Source organism: Grus americana, chromosome Z, assembly GCF_028858705.1.
Source record: "Grus americana isolate bGruAme1 chromosome Z, bGruAme1.mat, whole genome shotgun sequence".
NCBI classification, from domain to species: domain Eukaryota; kingdom Metazoa; phylum Chordata; class Aves; order Gruiformes; family Gruidae; genus Grus; species Grus americana.
In genome coordinates, this window is record NC_072891.1 from 76739521 (window position 1) to 76764757 (window position 25237).

General features: G+C 37.9%; 1 protein-coding gene across 7 annotated transcripts in view; it reads right to left on the reverse strand.

Moving 5' to 3' along the window:
- Positions 1–3633: 3633 nt before the first annotated feature.
- The window catches only part of SUSD1 (sushi domain containing 1), a 49840-nt gene continuing 28236 nt past the window's right edge, over positions 3634–25237 (reverse strand). For 6 of the 7 annotated variants that reach the window (XM_054810006.1, XM_054810010.1, XM_054810005.1 and 3 more), the window contains 5 exons: positions 16424–16517; positions 15098–15353; positions 10548–10587; positions 7612–7705; positions 3634–4739 (listed from right to left, as the gene is read on the reverse strand). In XM_054810006.1, the coding sequence (XP_054665981.1) occupies positions 4601–4739; positions 7612–7705; positions 10548–10587; positions 15098–15353; positions 16424–16517 (623 nt within the window). In that variant the 3' untranslated portion in view covers positions 3634–4600. Of the gene's footprint in view, positions 4740–5719; positions 5816–7611; positions 7706–10547; positions 10588–15097; positions 15354–16423; positions 16518–25237 lie in introns of all 7 variants that reach the window. The other variant, XM_054810007.1, reaches the window with a different exon arrangement.

Here is a 25237-nt window from a genome sequence, read left to right on the forward strand (position 1 = left end):
GGCCTGGGAAGCAGGGAGGGGTGGGGGGAGGTGTTTTAAGGTTTGGGTTTATTTCTCATTGCTCTGCTCTGTTTTGCTTGGTAATAAATCAGATTAATATTTTTTTTTAGTTTGTTTTCCCCGTGACAGTAACTGGTGAGTGATCTCTCCCTGCCCTCATCTCGACCCAGGAGCCTTTTGTTACATTTTCTCTCCCCTGTCCAGCTGAGGAGGGCAGTGACAGAATGGCTTTGGGGAGGCACCTGGCCTCCAGCAAGGGCCAACCCACCACATGGGGGTACAAACTTATCTTCCCCACCCTTGCTGTGAAATTCTGACTGTATCTTCAGTTATTTCTTAAGTGAAATGGAAGAAACAGAAAAAATTACATATATACACACACATGTATATTATACATAGATAATGTATACAGTTTTCACACCATTGTGACCCAATGAGGACACCAGGGAACATAAAACATGAACTGCAACTGAAATACATCAATTGTGCTGCCTCAAGGTGGGAAAACACCCATAGAAGGTCACTTCCTTATTCAGCTGTGAGACTGTAGGAACAAAATCAGTATTTCTGGAAAAAGTACATACAAATATTTGGGGAAGTGGGGGAGGAGGAAAAACAGAATTCAGAGTAAGTCCCACTTTTTTTGTGATCGTAGAAGTGCCATTTTTGTTTACCTCAAAATGGAAATAGTTCCATAATGGCCATACCACACTGTCATCACCCTCTGCCTCCTTAGACCTCACCTCTATCAGAGCCAAAAGGAACAAGTGTCTGCGCTGTCCAAAGAGTCATTTCTCCGGCTGCCAGGAACTGCAGTTGTGGAGCTGCTTTTGCAACGCTGACACTTGTTCCTTTCCACTAGAGCTCAGCACTGAATCACCAACTAATTTCACAGTCTCCTCAGAATGTCATCCAAAGGCACCAACTCTGTCCTTGAAAGCAATACAACCATTAGATTTTTCAGAGACCTTCATAACTTCCTAGCAATGCTGTCACTAAGAACAGAAATACTTCCATCTGAGCTAGAGATCATGGATCCACCAGCTCATGCTGGACTCTGGCTATATTCTGCTGCATATAAAATGGACCTATATAGTAGTGCAAGTTCTGGTGACCAATCTGAGACCACATGTAGAAACAAGGGGCATGCTGGATCACGTATCTGGCCCTCTACATTAAATTGATTGAGACTGTAAATATTGAAACAAAGAAACAAGCCTGGATGTCTTCTGGCTGTCTCCATCATGCTCAGAACAAAGAAATCTCACCAAAAGATTTAAAGGACGCATCAGTGACATGTAGTAGAAAGTATATTTTACAATAAAAGGTTTTTCATTTGACACACCATCACAATTACATGCATAACCGCTGCAATTTTACAGTAACCTGCATGTTATCTCACTATTACAGAATAAAAAATAAAAAATAGTTTAACTTAAGCTTACACAGAATTATTTATCCAGGGATAACAATTTCCTGTTTCCTCTAGAGACCAAAACCCTTTGGAAATAATGCAGACATTGGTATGTATCTAAACCAGTGTCTCAATATAGCGCATCTCAATATAGCACCATGAATGGGTACAGATAAGCACTAAAAGCAGAGCAGCTTCACTTGGCTTTACCTTACTTGGCCTTGGCGTGGAAAATAAATCCCAGGAAGCAGAGCAAAAAACATTGGAACAAAAAGGAGAATTTCAGTGTTAACTGAAGGAACAGCAGTGAAGGATCATTAGAAACATCTCTAGAATTTCTTGAACTACATGGGTGTGATTAGGTCAATGTTGCAATTAGCTCGGCAGGATGCTCTGTATAAAATACAGAGGTGCCAGATCATTCCACAAACTTGAGTATAAGCATTATAAATCTGAGTAACAAAAGTACCCCGGCACACACTTTAACTCCAAAGCCCTGTTCAAGTGGCAGGACTACTTTCTCCTAAGAAGTGTAATTGTAAATCAGCTATCTGATCAGAAGTCTGAAAGTCTGTATCTGCAGTGAAACTCTTCCTAGCATAATGGTGTATTTCCTTCTAATTAAATGTCAGAGAACTGGCCTTCATTAGCAGTACTCTTAAAACCAGATTAATTTCACTGTACAAGCTTGTTTCTGTAACAGACAGAAGTAAGTACAGGTATACAGTAGTAACAGTACAATTTCATGTTGTTCTTTTTGTCCAGTCCTACAATAGTTGTTCCGAGTAGAACTTTTTAGAACCTTTTTCTATTACAGCTACTTCTTAATTTCCTACTGTTTAAAGCTTTTTACTTTACCTAAAAAATAATATAAAAAAATTAATTGGAAAGCTTCGGAACAATAAAGCAGTGTTTCTGAAAGAGATACACAAACTCTAACACACTAAACACTCTAACAAACAAACTGTTAACATTTGCACAATTATCTCAAGAGGGCAAGGCTAAATAATTTCTCTATGCTTCCCACATTAAACTGAAACAGATGTAGATGGAAGAAAGATAAGAACACAACAGATGAAGACAGGCTTACAGCCAGGGGTAGGCCTGCCAAGAGTGACAAAGGAGACAGAGGGAAAGAGGGAAACATGCAGGACTGTAGCTGTTTTGGAGAACTTAAGATGGCAGGGAGTCCTGCCTCCTCACTTCTCCCTTATCAGTCCATTCCTGGGTATGAATATGCTGCACCGCTCTGCTGTGCGGGGATGTCCAAATGAGTCATTAAATACATTATCTAAGTCCCAGCAGAAGTGTGGATGTTTGGTAAGAACAAACCTTGCTCTGAAAACTACGTTATGAAAAGACAAGCTAGGTCAAGAAGAGGCACACAGAAAAGAAGGTTACATGAAGACAGCCTACTTGTTGAAGGTTACAGGCAGACATCCAACCTTCCAACTACCCCACCGACAACACGGACTTCATGTTCCTTGTCCTGCATAATGTACTGGAACACTGCTGGTCTTGGCAAAAGGTGAAACTAGTTTTCTTTCACAGAGGATGGCATGTCTGTCTCTTTAAATCACTTCCTGCCTCTTCAGGTCTCCCTTATTCAGGAACATGCTCATGAACTCTCTCACAGGCTACAGCAGCAAGAGAATGAACCAGAATGAAGTGGTGCAGTTTGTACCGCTATGCCAAACCTTGGCAACCTATTCCATTGAGAAAGGGAATTATGAGCAGAATGTGTAAGAATGAATTCCGCAGGAAAAACTAAAAAAAACTAAGTAACAGTAGCCCAATATGCACAGTTAAGTTGTTATTACTCAATCGGCACAGGAGAACATAACCAACTCATAATCACTAATGCAGACAAAGGTGTTCTTACTCAGCTACTAGCTACTGAAAACTTACTAACTTGAAGGGCAGATTTAGTAGGCAGTGGAAATGCTGGATAAAAAGAAATGGTATCTGCTCAGATCTGAAAAAAGCACCCCCAGTTAGATGCAGCAGTTAAATGCTCTCTCATGTAACTTTGATTGTAATTGCTTTCTGCTGTTACACTTTAAAATACCCTTTTTAAACACCAAAAAAGGAATTATAGAACATCTAAAATTATAAAGCCAGCAGGAATCAGCTATATTTAGAATTCAAAAAAAAAAGGTCTCATATATTCAAAGTGATAAAACACAAAACATAACCTAGAAAAAAACAACAAAACTGAGTAAAACGCAAAACTTCTTTATTTCACCATTTAACAGAATGACTTTGCTAATATATCTAAAAGCAACTTCTGAACAGGAGTGGAAGTAATCAAAGGCATTTGATTCTTTCTTACAGAAGGAAAAATATTAACTGGGAGTATGCCATAGGAAATTGGTTAATTGTACTTTATTAAGTGACTCTAACCAGATGTTACACACTGGCTCATTAACCAGACAATGGTTTAATGGCTTTACTCAGCTGTAATTAGAACAGAGATTAACAAAACTGCACTTAACACAGGTAGCTCCTTATTTAAATTAGTTTCACATGCCATTAAAGCTACTCAGCTTGTTGGCAAACTGCAGTTTTATAGATTGGTGTATTATTTGCAATTATTGCTAATTGCTATGAGCAATGATTGCAGTATCTCTGGAACACATCTGTTGCTGACACTATTTAAATGTGACAATTTCATGGCTAACAACTCTGTACTTGTTATTGAAGTACTATTACTCGTGACTGATGAAAATCTTCTACCTTTACACTTGGAAATACAACAGGCACTTTACCTGATCTAAGAGTTGATCTGTATTTTCTCACATAATGGGCCACTTTCTGTTTCCTAAGGTATCTAAAGTAGCAGTTGATCCACAGTCTCAACTGTATCAGGTAATATATTCATGTAATAAAGTACAATACAGACACTCATTATCAGGTGTTGATGTGGCTGGAATCCCTGAAAGGCTGTGGCCAACACACTGGACACATGCTAATGTCTCTGACACAAACCTGTTTGTAAGGTAAGGTTCTCCTTTACATACCACGCTATCTGGAAACAAGGGGAGACATCTCACTTCCAATAGTAAACACATTTCAATGGCCCATGCTATAGTACATATGTGCTGTGCAGATACGTCTATATACAACAGATGCCGGCTTTGGTAAGAAGAGTGCATTTTCTTTATGCTGACTTCAGGGGTTAACACATCAGAGAAGAGAGACATTTTCAGTCTCTAGGAATGATGATGTAATCCCTGTTTGTGCCACGTCCATCGTAGCAGATAAATGTACAGCCTCACAGGCTAAAGCAGCAGGCGGGGAGTACACTGTGCTGTGGAGATAAGAGCTGGAGAAAGAGAAAAAATTCCAGTTAAAAAACCCCACACTTAAAAACAGTTCCAAGACTCAAGCATGGACCTGACAGAGAACTTGCATCACACATATTGATGGGATAAAAGAGTTTCTAAAGTTTTTTTAAGACCTAAGGTGCTGGTATAAACTCTGAGCATTATAGCCAGTGTGAGATGGGTAGGAAGCATTCCCATAGGGCCTGATGACTACCTGACCAACATTAACCTTGGCATTGACAACACTCATTCCCAATGCAGATCTTCAGGAAGCTGAAGTTTTGGCACCATCCTTATGCATCTGAATGGGCATCACATATAAAAGGAAGCAAAAGATTAGGAGGAATGAAGCAAGGTGAATGTGTGACAAAGCACCTTAACAACAACTATGGGCTAATGAATTTTTTAAATGAAAAAAATTAATAATATTTAAGGACATCAACAGTCAGGCTGTGCACTCTGCAAATCCAGTGCCAGACTTTTACTCGCTGAGGAACAGTTAAAACTGATGTCAGCAACCACGCTACTGTGAATTCACAATCTGTCCCACTGAGGTAAGATAATCCCTGAGGCAGCAGACATGTGGCAAGCTGGTCAGCACTTGAACACAGTGGTTCTTTGTGACAGACACTGCACAACAGGAAAGCTTACAGGTATCCCAAGAAACAATCCAAGACCATTCACCTGACATCATAGCAAGATCAGCTGTAGCTGTGTCATTACTGACAAATGTTTGTTAACCTGCTCTTGCAGACTACCCAGAAGCCATGGTTTCACAGCACTTGCGGCAATCTGTTCCCATGCCTCCCTCTCCTACTGCTCAGAAGCACATGGGTATACTGTCCATGGATGGTACACGTACCATGAGCACCATGGACAGGAAGAAGTTGTCTTTCTATAATGGCTTTTTGTATATTTGTATATAATGCTTTTTGGCAGTCTCTTCTTTGCCAGGCTAAGCAACCTACTAGTAGATTACCCTATTCGCAGTTGGATCAACAGATCTCACGTCTCTCTGGTCGAGTTCCTCTGTCTCTTTCTTGTGATGGGCCACATCTTTCTTGGAGCACAGTGCCTAAACCAGGACCATGGCTTTACAACTGGACAGGGCTGAAGGCTGACTCACGTGTTTTTTCAAATTACATTCTTAGTCAGAAATGCATTAAACTGATGCTTATTTAAAATGAAAAGAGTATTTGTTATTTATGAACATTACAGCTACTTCTCCAGAGCACTGTGAAGGATCTTATCACAGGCAACACCTGGGTTTTCTCTTCTCTGCCTCCTACTGGGATGGGGAAGCTTTAATTTCTGCCAAGTATTCTGTCTGATGTTCTCTAAAACAGGAGCATGGATTCAAGAATTTCTCTGTATGTCGGATCAAAGGCCTAAAAGATACTTGCTGAATTATCAAGTCCTGGCCCTCAACATTACACCACATTACAGCATGACGCCTGTCAAATGTACTCAATGTACTCAGCTCCCTAAGGAGGGAGTACACCTGGGGTTTTTTTGCTCTCGCTCCTTTTTAAAGGAGATTGAAATGGAAGTTCAGGACCTAATCTTCTCTACATTCATTCACAACTGGTTCATACTTAAACGTGATTCTTCCGGTACTGTTTATTAACTTAAATAGCTCTCCTATCACTGTGATGCTAATTGATTTGACATAGTTTTACGAAGTATTTATATCCCTGTGTCACATTTTCGCCAGAGAAAGTGAAATAACTGAGGAGCCTTTCACACCATGACAACCCAGGGACACCCCTCCTCCTGCAATAAACCCTCTGCCAGGAGTGCTAGTTTAGACATCAAGACAGTTATAGCCCCTTCTACCTCAAATGCCAAAGCTCACTGACAACGTTTTTGAAAAAAAAAACAAACCAAAACAATCAACCCTGCAAGCTAAAGTTTATTACTGCATCCTATTGCCAAGGGAATTCTGAGATCCCTTTCTTTAATTACTTAAGGAAAATGAAGACCCTGTGGAACCTGTATTTTGGAATTTAGATTGTAAGAACTGATTTGAAATTTAGACAACTACAAATAACCCAAATAACCCTACTTTCTCTAGCCCTGTATAAGACTGGCTCCTTCTATTTCTGAATACCAAATAAGCAGCTTAATCAATCAACGCTCTATACCCCACAGCCCCCAAGCTGGAGGCTCCCGACCTTTGAAGGAACCCAAGTCAGAAGACTATTCTTAGATATAAGCATATTAAAACAACAAAGAGGTATTTTTTGGTCAAGAGATTTGACACATATATAGACATTCAAAGTTACTTAAAGGCAGATATTTATTTTACCTTTGAAAGGAAGACAATTGTAAATTTACTGCCCCTGAATGAAGGATCACGAAACAGAAAAAAATAATTTTCTTAAAAATTTCTTACATGTTTTTATTGTGGCCTTTAGCTAAAGATCAACCACTACTGAAAAACAATCCTTTTAGGCCTCTTGAATAGAGTTGGGAAGAGTAGAAATTGGCTCCTTGCATAGGAAAATTACATCAACATTTCTGTGTTTATGACTTCACTTTTAGAATACCACAGCATATAAACACTTATTTAGTTACCATTAAATCAAAACACCTCTGAACTAAATTCCTGTTGCTACTCATTGTCTGAATCCTTCCTTTATTAAGATGAGCCCCATACTTTTCATGTTACGCCAATGATTGCAAAGATAGAGAAGGCATCAGTTCAAGCAATGGAGAGTATTAGTGGCCACTGAAGGAACTCTTGATAACAGTTTCCAACCACCCAAGAGGCCTAAACCAAGCAGGCTGGCAAGAAAAATTATCTGAAAAAAACCCCACATAAGCCTTCTGCAGGAGAACTACAAAACTGGAGTTAATAACAATACATACCGTGCCGCTGAGAACGAGAGGAACAATATAAGACAGACTGCAGCAACTGACCCGAATCCAACAGCAGTCATGTATTGCAGAGTGGGCGATAAGCCTAAAAGAAAATATCAAACAATTCAAATAAATAAACACCAAATAGTGTAGGTTCAGTCTGGTGACTGACCAACTAAGCTTGTTCAGTTGAAGTACTGTAACAAAAGTCGGATGCTGGACCGACTACTCAGTAAAGCAGTAATGGAGCTGACTATCTAGCAGTTACCATCCAGTTGAGGAAGTAATATTAAATGATATATTTCTCAGAAGTGATTATACTTCTCCATCCCTCTGCTTCCTGCCTTTTTCTTTCTTCACCAGCAATTTCAGTTTAAATCATATGCCAAGGTAGTGTCTGGTGCCAGATAATCCTAGTGCTTTATTAAATGGCTCAATGCATCTCTTCAAAATTTTTACAATCTGGGCATGATTTCTCTTCCCCATTCTTTTATTATTTTTTTTTCCAAGTGACATAACAGAAATAAACCTGGCAATGACAGCATTACCCAAGCCCATAATACCAGAAGCCACCCAGGCAAAGAACAAAAGGCTTACAGTGACTTGCTGTCAAAACAAGAATTACTAAGGACTACAGGTGAAGGTAACCTGAGGAAATAAAAACCTCAATCCCTTCCAGCCACCTCTATCCCATTTTCAGTATTAGTCAAAGGTTATTTCTTACTGGATTTCTAGGATGCTGGATCTTATTCCTGCAAGATTCCAAAACTCTATTTGCTGTTAAATCTTGCAAGCATAAGTATTTCATGGTTTAGCAAAAATATAAATTCTTGCAAAAATGGCACTCAGTTCAGTGAAATTACTGTATATGTCCATGATGAGAATCCGAGTGCCTGAACATCAGAAAAAACAACTTCTGTTATGTAAATTGAACTCTCTTTCGGCTCATCTGAATACACAGGCACAAAACTGAGTGGGTGCTCACCTGAAACACACTCAACAATTGATCTGAAGCACAAAAAAAAAAAAAAAAAATCACAGAGAGCCGTAAGGAGAACCTGACCAGTTTACTGGCTTTGCCTAACACTGCTCAGTGAAGCAAGGCTTCTATCTGTGCAGCACCTCTCACCTGTGAACTTACTGTGAGTCTGGCAAAATAAAGAATTTCAGACAGGGACCGTGCAAGGAAAATCTGTCCAACTGACAAGCATGTTCAGTTTTGGTAAATGTTATACCTGTCCCTACATCACTGTAACATCAGTTTCCAAAAGCAAGTTATGCATCTCTAGAGCAGATGTCATCCCTCCATAAAAATGACAGAATTGTCCTCCCTACACGTTGTAGAGTATATTTGGTGAAAACCCCTCAAAATTAATTTTACTTGTATGTGACAGAAGGAAGCGTGCTTTTAACAGCTTTCTACTACATTTTATGACAATGATTTATCATATAATGTGTACCTTTGTCTAGATGGCATCTGAAACAGGCCCATTTGGTTGAGATTTAATTTACAGATTTGCCTTCCACACAAGCTGAATTAAGAAATACTCCTCAAAGGATTCAGGGAGTGAAAAATATTCTCAGTGTCTCCAGCTGCAGAAGTACCTTAGGCCAAAGACACCATCTGGCTAGAAGTCCATTCAATATAAAGGCACATGGATTTAAAACAGAAAGCCAAAAGGCCAGACCTGTCCTATTCCCATCTTCCAATGCCCACTCTTTTCATCCCAAAACTAAAATCCACCTTTACATAAGACAACCTCTAATGATGCTCTATAAGCTGATAAATTACAAATTCAGAAGAGAACAATTTTCTTTCGAGAGTTATTTTACAGCTCTTGCCTATACAGCTCTAGCAACAGAGCCCTCAAACCCAGGGAATCCATGATCTCAGCCAAGTCTCCACAACCACAAACCGCCTAAATTATATTCTAAGTGCGGTGGTAAATGAACTAGGTTATGAGAGTAAACAATAAAAGACAACCTAGAAATAAACACACAGCTGTCACCAGAACATCAGTAATAGCAATAGTCAGATGTGGGTTTTGTGAACAGATGCACATCAAGCACTCCATGCACCATATGATTTATTATCATTCCTAAGTACTGTGCCACACTCCAGGGTCACTGCATTTCCTAACTCCAATTCATTAGTCTTTCAACTCAAAAGCAGAATTTAGCATTTGTAGAGGATGTCAGCTTCATCTGTCAGGAGAGGTGAGTGTTTGCTTTTTGCTGAAACATAATGAAATGGCTGAAGAGAGTACTTTCTACCATGGTGAAAAGGAGGGAAACTTGTTCTCTAGTGGATTCCAAACTTCTCTGAGGTAAACTCGTTCACTGGAAACATTTCGTAGTCAAAAAGATAAAACCATGCTTAGAAATTCACTGGCTTTTAAAGTTATACCATTATACTTTTAAGAAACTGTAATTACAAGTACAAAAATTAGCTGTATTTTTCATTTTTGCACGGTGTCTCTTATTTTCCTAAGTTCATAAAAGGACTTAATTCTCCAAGGACCACCTGAACGTACCAACATAAATAATGTGGCTTCTAAAAGCTAAAAAGTGTTTTTAGGAAAAAAAATGAAAAACTTTTAGCAAATATAGAACTATCTTAAAACAGGCTTCTAGAATTTCGCATCTTCCTTGCTTCAAATCCTTTGTGCACAAAAATTGCTATAAAGATCTGGATGTGATGGATAGAAAGAGTAATAGTGAAAACCAGGGAGAAAACAGAGAATCCATTTTAGAATGGATTACTGAATCCATTAGGATGGAATACTGAAGTGCAAGGAAAATTTTCTGCCACTAACCTTTCCAATCCTCAAAGTCAACCAACCATCAATGGCAAATGAAGAAACAGCCACAGTAATTATTAGTTTATGCTGCCAAACAAAGCCATGACAATTTCTGTTTTCTCATGGAAGGAAAAACTGACTTACTTTTAATATGTGCCCAAACAGCACAGGACTGTGTTGTCACCTGAAAATGAAAACATAAAAGTCACTGTTTCTCATGACAAATTTATTATCACTAACACCCTCTGCAACAGCAGCCATCCACAACATACTGTATTTTATTACTACTGGGAATAGAGTTTGTTATTCCCCTGGTAGCAGCATCTAGCTTGTCTGAAAAGATTATAAACTCTAAACATAAGAATAGAAATAGAGCTTTGATGAAAGTCTGGCTGAAGTCTTTTAGATTATCACTCTTCCTTTTTTTCTACCACCTAGGCATGCAAATAACATGGAAGAATCTTTGAAGCTGCTTGGATAAGAATTCAGAATTTATGAAATGCTAAGGTAAGACTGAATATGCTGTATTAAATCTATCCCCATGTAGAATACATATATTAAAATATAGTATTTGAAAAACATGCCATTAAGTACTGGATGTAGGAGTTTTTTTCAGTTATGACAACTTGCTTGATAATTTTTAACAATTTCTATAGAATACTTACAGTAGTTAATGTTCACAGTCGCTGAATAAATGTTTATCAGGGGTCTGCTTCTGCAGACTTATTTAACAAGTCTGGGGTTTTTTTACAGTTAGCTTTGGTCCCTGTAGAGCTTTTTTCCCCCTAGTACTTCACACTTATACATACACAAGAAATTCTAAGTTCTATTGTCTATTGTATAATCACTGTGAAGTCTATTTTTGTAGTGCGTCTATACATACTTCCCTGCTAAATGACTTTCACAGAATACATGCCCATGTATCTTTCATGTTTTGGCAAAACGTGTGTTATGTTGCTCTGGATAATAGTATGTTTCTATGAAACTGAAGGCTACATTTCAAAGTATTTGCACAAAAGGACAAAGGCACATTTCTGTGCTTAATATTACTTTTGTGTTTCTGCATGATGAATTATGTTTCTTAAATGCATTTTTTAGAAGGAATTTTCTGGTTATTTAAAAAGACAAAACACTGACAAAGAAAATCCTCTTAGGAGACGCAGATTTAAAAACTCAACCAAATGCCAGATTCTGGTGGCACTGCTGTGAGTGCCATCATCTTGAAATAGCTACCTCCATGACATACTCTAGTTTGCAGGAAATCAGTGATCTCCTGCCTATCAGAGAAATTATAGAGCTCCCAGGAGTCTCAGCAAATTTCAGTGATCTATACTGTATTCTGAATCAAATTATAAATCCCTTCCTCTGATGAACTGGCACCTTTCCAGAAAGTTATCAGTGAAATGGCTCCTCCAAATACTTGAGTGTCCATGGATCTCAAAGTCTGTATTTCATCCTGGATATTCACAGGTAGCTAAACTGGAGATAGAAACCCCTTCCACAGCTGGACATTTAAAAGATTTCTGGAGAAAAGAGAAAATATTTTGCATGCATATACATTTTTCCCAGGTGACTTTTATTAGGCTAATTTTAACAGCAGGGGTCATTTTGATTCCAATTTTCCAAAAAACTCATAGCTTTTTTCCTGAAACCACTTTGTGTCATCTTCACCTTTAACAGTCCTGTTCTTAATTCTGTTACATGTATGAACTGTTTGATACAAAAAAGCTGATGTTGACACTAAATAAAAGCTATGCTAAAGAAATTCATCTCAAGTAAGTGTAAACTCCGATTGCCTTTTTTAGTTCTTGCCTTTCACTATAAGCCTTGGCTCTCTGCACAGCATGGAATCCATGAAGTTATCATTGGATATTAAAATAGGTACCAGATGGGTTTGAGTTATTTAATTAGCAGTATCCCTCATGGAGCAGGACACTCCCAAGGGCGGACAATTTGTTCCACTTAAGTAAGGTTTTCATGATAATGACAGTAAATTCTCGTTTGTTCCCAAATTCTCCCTTGGTCTCCATCATCGCTATACACCAATTGCCAAATTCATCAATGTGAAAAACGGTAATTTCCGTTATCTCCAACTTCCTGACTGCTTTCCTTGTACATCCCCAACGATCTCCTCAGATCATCTGACCAGCCTTTTAACACATGTAAAGGTCCTGCACAAACAAAATATGCATTTTAAATCCTCCACCTTGAAAAATAAACAGAAAGTAAAAACCGCACAGCAGACACCTTGTTCAGGACCTCCAAATATGAGCAAGGGATGAATGAACGTGGACTCAGAACAGCTTACTTGTCTTAACTGTTGTCCACACAATTTTATCTGAACTGATTTTCCCACCCTTACCACAAAGAAAATAAGTCAGGTATATCAAGGAATAATGGCAATAAAAAGTCACAATCAAGCCATGATTTTGCAGCACGTATGATACAAATTGTACCATTCTCAGCATGAAGTGGTATGGAGCCAGAAGGGACTCTGGATGATGCCAGAACATAAAGTACAATAAGGAGAACTTTAGTTAGGAGTCCATGACTTACATTTCTAATGTGTCTGTATTCAAATGGAAATGTGTTCAGAAGTAAAATACATTACAGAAATGCTGACTTCACATGTACTAATGATTAAGGGCCAATTGAAAAGCCGATTTTTTAAAACATAGACTTTTAAATGTTAACTCTTGAATCCAAATCCAGTTACTTCGGTAATCAGATTTTCAGAAATTCTCAACACCCAACAATGTTAAATTTAAAATTCTGAATTTCTTTAACTTCTTAATACCAACAATTGCACAAAATACAAGGGCATGAGAATTGAAGATAAACCAGTACTTTTGAGCCACAGGTCCAAGTTCCATTACAAAGAAGCAGAGCTGGGAACCAAAGCTGTTTGGTATTTGCAATCCTAATAATGATTTATAAATGTTGTATGTAACTTTGTGTACTTTGTCAAGTAACAAATACCATACAGGACAGTGTATATTAAGGAGTTGATGCATTCCTAAGGGAAGGAAGCAAAGAGTGACTGCTACAAATAACAGTAACAATATTCACTAAATGAGTGGCCTAGAAAATACATCTGGCAATGCTAGAGATGAAACATCAAGAAATAGTCTATATGAAAGAGAAAGAATTATGTAACTTTGAAGCAGTTTAACAAACAGCTAGCAGAGATGCATAAGCAATCTGCACTCTCCTGTGCAAGAAAAGTCAAGTCTCAAACACAAGTAATAATAGGAAATATTGAAGGGAAAGAGCTAGGGAAACCAATGCATAAAACCTAAGGATACATAAACTGAGTTCAAGGATGCATTTAGGAAAGCTTAAAGAGGCTTAACTTGTATACAGTTGACTCATTAACAATCCTGCTCAACAGAGTAAAGCCTTCTAAAAAACACAGTTTGTTGTCCAAATTCCAGGATGTTTTGGGCTACCTTAACATTTTTATAAAATGAATGCCTTCAAATGTTATTTTTCTACTTATTCCCTCACACAATTAAAAATTAAAAATGACAGACTTGTATCAGGATCAGAAACCACTTTATCTGTGCTATAAAAGCTTCTCAGACTATTGTTAAAGCAGACGCTACACAAAACATACACTGCATAGACAGTAGGTACCAGTAACAGCTATTACATGCACTTGCTTTATTCTACTCGCTTTGCACTAAGGCAGTTACATTCCTTAATAGAAGCTGTTTTCACTTACTGAGATTTGGGTGTAGGCTTCCAAAACTGGAGATAATTATTTACAAGTGACTCACAGACAGTTTTTGTGTGTCTCCTTGCTTCATGCTGTATGCACAAAGCCCTAAAACTTTTTTTTTTTTTTTGAGTGGCAGGGTGAGGCACTGTTTAGGTTTCTTCTTTAGTAGGGAATGCTTTGTTCTGTTTCTGTACTTGACATTCAGGAACTGTACGCACATGAAAAGTCTATCATCTGGCCCATATGAGAAAAACTTCCTACTGCTGAGACTTACATTGTGAAAAAATTACAAGCTGTTGACCCCTGAGATAGGTAATGACTGGAAAACTAGTGGCACAGTAACATCCTGGGAGGCAAGACAATGGACTATGAAACAGCTGAGATGTATGTTTTAGGAACTTTTTGTTTCTAATTAAAATACGTATTTACTTTAAAATGATAAAAAATTAATGCTAGTAATATATTTTTTTCCACAAGGCTTTCTCAAGGGAGCTGGAGTTGACATTCATTGCTATGTGGAAAGTAACACACATGACAAAATATATTTTTCCTTGTCATTTGGAGAACTGGAATATTTTGCTATAAAACATTCCATTAGAAACTAAAATGAGTAAATTTTTCATTGCAAAGGAGTAATTTTCAGATTTTCATAGTAATCTCTTTCACTAAATTCTGGTCTAATAAAAACACCTTCAATTACTGAGGATGACAATGGCCCTTCATTTTTACTTTTTTTTTCCACTGTTTGCCTTTTGGCATCCAGAGTTGCTCCAACATTACAGTGACATCAATATCTGTACAGAGTTACAAGAGTTAAAGAGCTTCAGACTTAATCTAATTCTATGAATGAACAGATCCTTGCAACATCAAAAAATAATTCTAAAATCTAACACAAAGCTAACATTTTCCTCTTTTTTCCCCAGCAACATTTCATTCAACAGGTATAAAGAAAAGGTTTTAAAACATCCATTACCTTATTCCATTCACTTATTATTCTCAAAAAAACACAATACTCTTCTCCCAGCTTTAAAGGAGCATTATAAAACTTCCCGTAGTAATGTCTGTCTCCAAGAGCAATTGACATGTTATCAGCAACATCCTTCGCCCGAAATTCAGCTGCTACATATCCTTTAACGTCAGTGGTGTTACTGAAGAAAGTTGCAGCAGCAAAGGATTCACAAATAAAAGTGCTTTGCAAACCCAGAGGAAGCACAATCACTTGATAAAGACTAGAGTGAAACAAAAAAGTAAACATTAGCCCACAAAAAAGTAAACATTAGCCCTCACTTCAATGTACTATGCATCAGATGTTCTCTAATTCACGTTGTCTATTTGTAGCCTCTTAACAGCTTTTTATGATCAATGTTCAATACCAACGCTTCTTATACTAAAATACTTCTGTGTGTGTTCCACTGTGTTTTGAACGAAAAGCACTGCATGCACAGCTTTAGAGCTGGTTCTCCTCATTACATGCACATTATCTTTACACGTTCACTCATGTTCAGATGAGCATCAAACTGAGTTATTGCAGGCTATCTCTCACTCCTGTCATCTAACACATAAGTTCAACTATGAAACAATACAAGATTGGCCTCTAAACTATTCATGATCTCCCAGAAAAAAGTCTTTTTCTGTTTAAAGAAGGATATGACAGATACCATTTGTAAAAAAATAATCAAACCTGTCTTCACACTTCTCAAAACAATGTCTAGTCTATGGTATCCAACCATAGGAAGACTAATTATTAGGGCTGTTACACTAGTCATTTCTTGAAATGTTATTAGCTTTCCAACAATTTCTGCTTTAGTGTAATGCTGAGTTACAATTACGTTTTCCTTCTATCACAGACAGCACTTACTAGGGTGTAAATCCTTTTTCTCTAGAAATATATTTTGGTAGTAATACACTAATATGAAAACAGTACTTCAGAATATCCATAAATACAGACATTGTTTACCATTTCCTCTGGCTCCTAGAAAAAAAAAGAAGTACTGTCTGCATGAATTTGTTGGATCCATCAATAAAAATCTACTGTGACTTCGCTGTGGATAAAGGAAAAAAAAACAAAACCCAACAGTGAAACCTCAGGATTATCAAAACCAGAATTTTGTTCCAGAAAGCAGGTAAGAGTCTGAAGCCAAATATTACTCTGCTAAGGGAGGAGAAACTGGGAGTTACAGCTTAAGTTTTCTCCCATTGCTAACAAAAATAACCTAACCCCCAGAAAAAGTTCCAATATGTAAGTAACATAAATTTGCAGAATGTTTTTTGAAAGGGTGAAGAGTGCACAGATACAAACCTGATCGGTCCATTTCGATCTTCCGCTTTCCGGAGTCTGAGCGAGGGTGCAGAACCTTTTACTGCAACAAATTCTACATCTGGGAAAGGGGGATCTAAAAAGTAAACAAATACCAGTGCTTCAGAGAGGTCTTAGAAATATTTCAGGCATGAGGGTTCCTAGCTATTTTTCCCCAAAAAACTTCCTCTGTTAACCGAGCCTCAAACCCCTGATGGCTAAACTCTGCAGACAACATAAATAGTCCAGTCAAGAAAAACACAGAGCAAATACAATAACGATGGCAGAGCAGCCCCAACTCAAAGACCTGTATTGAAGTATGTCTGCTAGCTGGGAAAAATAGAGGTGTCCCAAAATGACGGTAGACTACAGAGAAATGAGTCAGGAAAGAAGCAGCAGTATTATTTGTTAGACTAACTGAAATGGTCAAGAAGAAGATGAAACTCTGGGCACACAGCCCACTACAGGAAATAAAATGGTATGAATAAAGGAGTATCTATTAGCATCAAAAGCAGTTTCAAGGACGCAACTTCCTTAGTTACTGCTCACAGTCAGCTAGCAATATCCAGCCCCTTAAATTTAATTTCAATATGGGTACAGAGCTCTAATTTGTTTTAGCGGGAATTTGCATCAAGGCCAATACTGAACAAACACTTCTGCCTCTCATTTCAATGGCAAGGATGACAGCTGCACACTGACAGAGCCTGGTGCTATGGTAATGGAAATTATCCCTATCAGCCTGGAAGCAAAAATGAAAAGAGCTTCAGTGTGCACAACCAAGGGAGAAGACTGTGAAGCACCAATATTATCTACCCAGGAGTCCGAAAGAACTAGCACAGATATTTATAGGTATGGCTAGGCTGTTTGAAAACTGGTCGATCATGCTGTTGATGTGATATCTGACTAAAGAGTAACAAATGTAGTGCTTATATACAGAAAACCAAGATTTCGGAGCACTGTTAGAAAGAATAATCAATGTCATGGTGACAAACAAAAGAAAATCAATGCAGATTTGCTACAGTTAAGTCACACTGGGCAAAATCTTGCTGAGAGGCATGGATTTTTCAAACAGCTAGAATACGGATACCTGCACATGTATGTTGAAACATAGAAAATCATTAGTTCAGCAAGTGAAAATGAGCATTGGTAAAAAACCTGTGAAGTGGGTAAATAACTGGTAAATAGGGAGCTAGCAAAATACGGCATGTTGGAAGCAGAAACACTGTGGTGCAGGAAGGTTACTAAAGGAATTCCTCCAAGAGTAACCAATGTAAGTACTAAGTCTGGCATTTTGTTAACAATCATGGTGCAAAATCCAGGTGCACACAGATGAATTTTGCTGTTCCAACGTTAGATGGTGCAAAGCAAAAGCAATATGAAGACATTACACAAGAAGAACTGAATCACCTTTACATCTGTTGTTTTGCAGAAAGGGGATTAAATTTACCAGTATAAAGTTCAAGGTGATACATTTGTGGCTACTAACAAGAATTTTTTGCTTTATTCTCTAAGTTCCTTTGAGTAGTAGGAAGAGTGTATTAGTACATCTCAAATTAAGTGTTAGTCACCAAAGTTGTAACAGAGAAAAAAAAAAAAAGGAAAAGGCTGCTTTACAAAGCATAAGAAACAGATTTGTGTAACACTAGAGTAGTACCACCAGAGGTACCGAAGGCCCAGGTGAGATCATTTCACAGTCCACCAGGTCTAAGTGAAACCAGTGCAGAGGATGACTACAAGAAAGATCCAAATAAAGAAGAAATCATATTATATGAGAGAACCAAAAACTTGTCTTTGTAGCCTACAAAAAAGGAATTTGGAAACCTACACGATCTCTGCTTTAAACAGATGAAACATGGGAAAGGAACAACTTTAGCACAGTATGCCCAAAATAAAGACAATAGGCCATACAAGCATCCCTAGGAAGAAAAACCCTACCTTGCCCTTGGCAAAAATAATCCTCAGGAGAACCTCCTGCAAGTTTACCTAGCCAAATGAATTGCTCTGGTAGTTCCCTTTACCAGGTCCTCTTCAAAACCAGGCTATGGGTGAACTACCAGTGAAGAAACCAGCTACAGATGTTTAGGATTGAAATAAGATTTCTATCTAGCAAATCCTTAATGTTCTACAATGGCTTCCCTCTAGCGGAGACAGGGCAGAAAATCCTTTCAGACAGTTTTCTGAGTTAATGAAGTGTATTGCATGGCTGCCTGCAAGAACTTCAGAAGGTCTTTTCAATACTTCTGCAACTGCAGATACTGTAAAATGCATAGACAGTATTTCTAGCTGAACAAAATAAATTAACAAACAATATTTCACAGCAAACTTTTACGTCCTTTGCACCTTGCAAACCTAATCAAACAGAACTTAAGAACTGTAAACCCCCCTTTAACTTAAATGGTTCCGCAGCACAGACATTGCCAGTGGACAGAGTGACAGGAAAAAATATCTGTCAGGGTAGATTTACCTGGCACATTTCTCTTATCTTCCTTTCCTTTGGCATCCAGTACTACCAGAAGACATTATTATTAATTTCTCTATGGATTTTTCCAATTTCCAAGAAAACCGTGGGAATTTCTTCTTTAATGCCAGCCAGAACGCGCATTGCATGCAACAGTTTTGCATCTTTTTTCCAGGTCAGCAGTGCGAGGGGGAATAGGGGGCAAAAAGACTGCTGATTCAGTTCACAACAACTACATTTTTTTTATTTTCTATACTTTGACAGGAAAAATGCAAAGCATGAAAATAAACAGCCATCCAACACTGACAGCCCTAGTAAGTGTCCAAAGGAGAGCAAAATCTGAAAAAAACCCCACGCAGTGCTTTTAAAGCCTGGGGTCTTTTGCATTTGTAGTTGCTGGTAAGAAATACTAATTACTACAAACATCAAACACATCGAAGACAATCTGCCTGTTTTAATAAGAAAAGTGAACAATTTGCAACAATGTGAAGTAGTAGTAATAATAATGATAATAATAGGAATGGACTTAATTTTTGCTTCAATAACCAGAAAGGAAACTCTGAAGGAGATATTCCATACGCAGTATTTGGCCACTATGAGCTTTTATTAAAAGAAACACATTTCCAGAAACTTAACATCTGAAAAAAAAAAAAAGTCTGCTGTGAGATCATCATAATTTCCAGATTTAAAAATCCATGCGGAAAAAAAATCTGACTTAACACCATCTAAAACAGGTGGAGGGAAAAGAGGAAAGCTGCAGAGAGACAAGGACTTTGCACTACGTGGGCTGTGAGAAGAAAGCAAGATCCTCCAGTCTGCTCAGGTGCTGTTAGTGCTTTGACTTTTTTAAAGGGTTTTGGTTTTTTTTTTTTTTTTTTTAAACTCTTCACCAGCAGAACAGATTAACATATCTGTAGCAGCACCCGGAAAATGCAGAACATAGCAAGAAATGCAAGTATATCCGGAGATAGTCCCACTCGAAGCACTTCCCTATCATAGCAGTGCTATGTTACTAACACTTGGACATTTCATATTTGGGCTCATTTTCTATGATACGAATCCATTTGCTGAGTCTCCCTCTGAACACGTAGGCAGACTACAGGAATGAAGTGCATGCCAGGAAGTGCCTACCACTGGAACAGCACAAACAGCACACGCCTCAATGCTGGAGCAAAAGCCTGTTTGGTGTTACACTCTAATCATGCTCTTCAGAAAAAGCTAGCATGCTGGAAGCAGTTCACTATTAGTTATCATGAAGGCATTTCACCATGGAACAGCTACATTTATTTCTTCAATCCTGGAAATTAACTATTTACTTTTTGTTTTAAAGCCCTGGGTTCTGCCAATACTGTTTACTGCTGCAGTCCGAGAACTTCACAGGCAAACTGCCACAATACAAGCAGCATGGCTACTTTTATGACATTCTCCAGTAGTAATAACAGGTATATTTACTGCCTTTCCTGTCATCTGACCTTTTGTACAGCTCAGAAGCAGTAACGGGGACAACACTGTGCTACTTACCTTCAGATATATAATGCAGGCAAGAAAGGTCGTGAATTTCCTATACATAGACACTTCAAAAATGAATGCACAAATCCACTTCTATCCCACCCTATATATGGATATGCACAAAACCTCTTAAACGGAATGATGTGTACCTTTTTAAAAATCCCCTTTGCTCAGTGCCAGCATAGCCCTCCTTACAACCTTCCTTCATCATTTTGTGCTAATGACTAAGCTTTAAAATAGTAATAGAATTGAACCACCAAGTCCAAATTAAGTTTACTGTACATATTACAGCATAACTGCTTTAACTAACTAGGTGAGCACAACATAAAGGCTGATGCACATACATCACTATAAATTTGTAAAGGACTACCTGAAGCAATACTTAAGAACCCCCAGTTCACACAGATGGAAAAAGACTAAAAAAGCAAAGAATTTTGTTCAGCATGTACAGGACTGGCTATAAAGCATAGACTGTGCCACCTATATCAAGTGCTCTGTAAACAGAGTAACAGAGGTGATAAGAATGATCATGACTTTGCAAGTATTTATGAAAAAATTATTGTGATGAAGGAGGTCAGAAAAAGAACAGAGAAATGGAGTTCATATGAACTTTAAAACCATCCATTTGAATTGTCTCTACATAAAACTACAAAATGCATGCATGAACATATGTATTAAAGTGTTTACAGGACTGGCAGCTAATTTACTCCCTACATAAAAAAAAATAAATCATCATGCTCAGGTTTTAATCACTCCTCTTTCCCCACTGCATAAATAACAAGCTCCTTTCCTTGCAATACTCATGCTCTGAAGCTGCACAGTGTAATGGACTGTCTCTCTGCAGGTACGTGATGCGCTGTCAGAGTACGAGCTGTCAGATCACCACATCTCCAACAGTCTTTCACTTCCTCACTGGAAAGTAGATTTAGCTTTTCCCTCCTTTTCCAGACCTTAAAGAAGTCCCTTTATGAAAGAAGGAGTGTAAATCTTTTCCATCACATAGAGCAGAACAATAACCTATCTTTTACATGTGAGTGTACATCCATGGGCAGGCAAACAAATTAGACATCACAACCTGATTTGTAACGTAGGTTTTTCACATACTGAGATGAAAGTGCAGGGCTCTAGAAGATTATACTTAGTATGTGAGGGAATTCATTCTTCTAATTCAAGTCACTTTCTAGACTCCCTGCTTGTGGCTCTACTTACTGACTTACATGTTTATATGAAGAGATAGAAGATATACGTACAAGACTACGTGGCCTGCAGGTATATCGTGGACTAAAACAAAAAGAATAGCAGCTAGAAACATAGGAACTACTACAACTGTCTGAGGTACACAGGCCTGAGGTCAAAGCTACCTAAACCCACTGGAAAGTGCATGTACAAATATATAAGAAATGGCAGTATGTCTGAACAGTAAGCATAGAAGGAACTCAAAATACACCTTGATCCTAAGAAAAAAATTGAGAGGATGAAGAGTAATGAGAAATCATCATTGAATCTTTATAAGATTCAATTACAATTTAATTATTTTACAAGAAGGAAATGTAATCTAGTAATTTAGGCACAACGGATATATTTCTAGTGTCCAAAAAATTTTATGTCTTGTAAGTATGATGTTTTAGGTCACAGAGGTCTGCTCTAAACTAAAAAAAGATAGCCAGACATTGTAAATAAGTAGGAATTAACGAACTTCCCAAAGACCATAATTTTGTCACATCCATCGTAAAAAAATCTATCCCAAAGCAGAGCTTGCAAACAGATTCAAATATCAATAGTATTTGAATGCAGCTCAACTAAAGACTTTACTCTTCTTTAGGATATTAGCACTGGCACTTCATCTATTATTCTGTTTTTCAAACACTTGAAAGCGGTTACAAAATTCAGTCTTCTTAAATTGCTATGTGAAAACAATCAAATTAAGAACAATACCTCGTCTGAGCATGCCTTAATAAATGATCTTCAAAAAGGAAAAGGAAGTCATGTGTAAGTAGCGTAGTCCCAATAGAAATAATGAATGAGAAAGTACATCCACAAGACACTTCTTTCTTTCCCTAGAAACAACCTCCCCTCTTCCATAAAAAACAATCTTGCTACCATCTTTTTACAACTACGATATAATCACTGCCTAATCATTTTTCATAATTGACTCAATTTCCTATCTCAAGTAGACAGGTGATGAGAGCTTGTCTAAAATAAGCTAAGAAGGCATAAAAGAGCGTGCAAGATGCCTGGTACTGCAAGAGCAGAATTTCAATGATCTGTAAAGCATTTGCTAGACTATATTTACCATCTGCAAGATGATGGGCAAAACCAACTTTGTGTTTAGTACAGAACTATTTTTAAAGGACGCTACTTGCCAGGGAGAAAAGCAGGCTTTTTAGTCCCAAGTTCTTGCTTTTTTTCTTTAGAAACACTATGAATATAATATATCCTCACTGAGGAGATACATAAATACAGATATAGATATTCAGAATATAAAGTAGCTTTCTTAACATGCATTTGCAAATCATGGTTTTTGAAAAAAGGCCCAAACTTATTGCTGGCATTTACATGTTTATTGTATTCTGCAACAGTATTTAAGAATTTACACCAGATAATTTCTCGACAACGATAGTAAAGTCTGTTAGGCAGTGCTCATCCAATGTCTTTTCACAGAAGTTGCAACTCCACAATTAAGATTTCCCGAACTCTTAAAATGTAGGAGCTGTGTGGAAGTCAAGGAGATACATCATCTGGATTTGCCCCCACCTGGGGAAACAGATTGACTGACTGCATTTGTTAAAGGATGCTATATGAAACCTTAAACACATGGGGCCACCTACAGTACATTAAAAGTAAAACACTTTTCTAAGTCTGGGTTTCCTCTGAGCCTCTATACTTAAGGCCGATCTTGCATTTATACAGTACCATTTAGCCAGACTTAAACTGGCGGATAAGCTGAGATCACTCCACCCACCATGGAAACACAATTGTCTGGTTTAACAATGCACATGACTACAAAATAACTGGACAAATGAAGCAGCAAATTATACACCTACTCTAAAATTATAAATAGTTCTTAAATAAATTGCTTGTACAGATAATTCAATTCCTGAAACAAAAGGCACAGAAGTCAAAGGGACACTGACAGAAGAATTATTTTAACTGTATCCTCTTTATCTTAGATAAGCTGAAATAGCAACAAACTTAACATCTTATTCAAATTCTCATTATTTGTTGAGCTTTGTAGCATTATCGCTGTTGGCTTTTTAATTTTCACTCAATTTCAACCACAGAAAGAGGTACTTTTATTTTTTGGCTTCCATTAAAAAAAGCACAATATGGAGTGTTTGCATGGCAAGTTTTTGATGAAGATTCTTAATGACAGACCAACACCTACCTTTTATTGCTCACTGAAAAAGGTAACTATGAGATATAAAATGGCTTCTGTAGCAGGATCTTCTTTCAAGATGGAAATGACCTAACTATTACGCAAAGACCTTTTCCAGGGCTATGCATGTGCATTTGTTAAGCAGTAACTCAGCAGAGAGGAAAACATGCCAGCTGCCAAGGCACAAATACCACTTCACATAGCACCTGCTGCAAAGTGTTCTCTAGAGCTCTGCTGAGTAAGTGACCTGACGCAATCCTGCAGAGTTTAGGAGTAAAGAGCAACTCTGAGTATGTATTAAAAAAATTCCATCAGTCAACCAAATTCTGAGACAGCTTATCAGTTTTTCGCAAAGCTACATGTACTCATGAACACCACTCTGAGTGACAGCTAGGAAACTTGTTGAAAATTAATTACAAAATCATTACTGTAATTTCATTTAAAAAAAATGAAAAAATCTAGGTTGTCATATATCCTAAACAGTAGCTTTAGGAAACAAGAGATGTTTTGCATTTCACAAAGCTTAAAAACCTTAGATTTACTATTAAAAATATTGTAATAATAGTAGTTTCAAAAGCCCCACAAATCCCCAGTTCTTCATAACCATCAGAAGAGAATTGGTTCCATCTAGTGGCTGAACAGAGGTACAGACACTCAGAGGGCTTTCATGTTTCTTACCGATGACAATTTGTGGCGCCAACGTGAAGATAGATACCTAGCACCAAACACTGCACTTCACAGCAGAACGATAATAATGTAATACAGAAAGTCTGACAGTATAAGGATGGTGCAAAATTGTTCTAAACAAAAACAGATTCACAGATTGGTAGGGGTTGGAAGGTACCTCTAGAGATCATCTAGTCCAACCCCCCTGCTACAGCAGCTTGCACAGGATCATGTCCAGGCAGGTTCTGAATATCTCCAGAGGAGAAGACTCCACAACCTCTCTGGGCAGCCTGTTCCAGTGCTCAGTCACCCTCAAAGTGAAGAAGTTTTTCCTCACATTGAGATGGAACTTCCTGTATTCCAGTTTGTGCCCATTGCCCCTTTGTCCTGTCACTGGGCACTGCTGAAAAGAGTCTGGCCCCATCCTCTTGACACCCACCCTTTAGATATTTGTATGTATTGATCAGATCCTCTCTCAGTCTTCCCAGACTAAAGAGACCCAGTGCTCTCAGCCTTTCCTCATATGAGAGACGCTCCAGTCCCCTAATCATCTTTGTAGCTCTCCGCTGGACTCTCTCCAGTAGTTCCCTGTCTGTGTTGAACTGGGGAGCCCAGAACTGGACACAATATTCCAGATGTGGCCTCACCAGGGCAGAGTAGAGGTAAAAACGAGCTGAAAAATTACATGTTTTTAATCACAGCTTTTTAATGCCATATAAATATCCTGTTAAATAGTGAAGCCAAGACTCTCCCTACAGAACTTTATTCGCTCAAATGCCTTTTATGTTTTATACTCTACCAATGACAG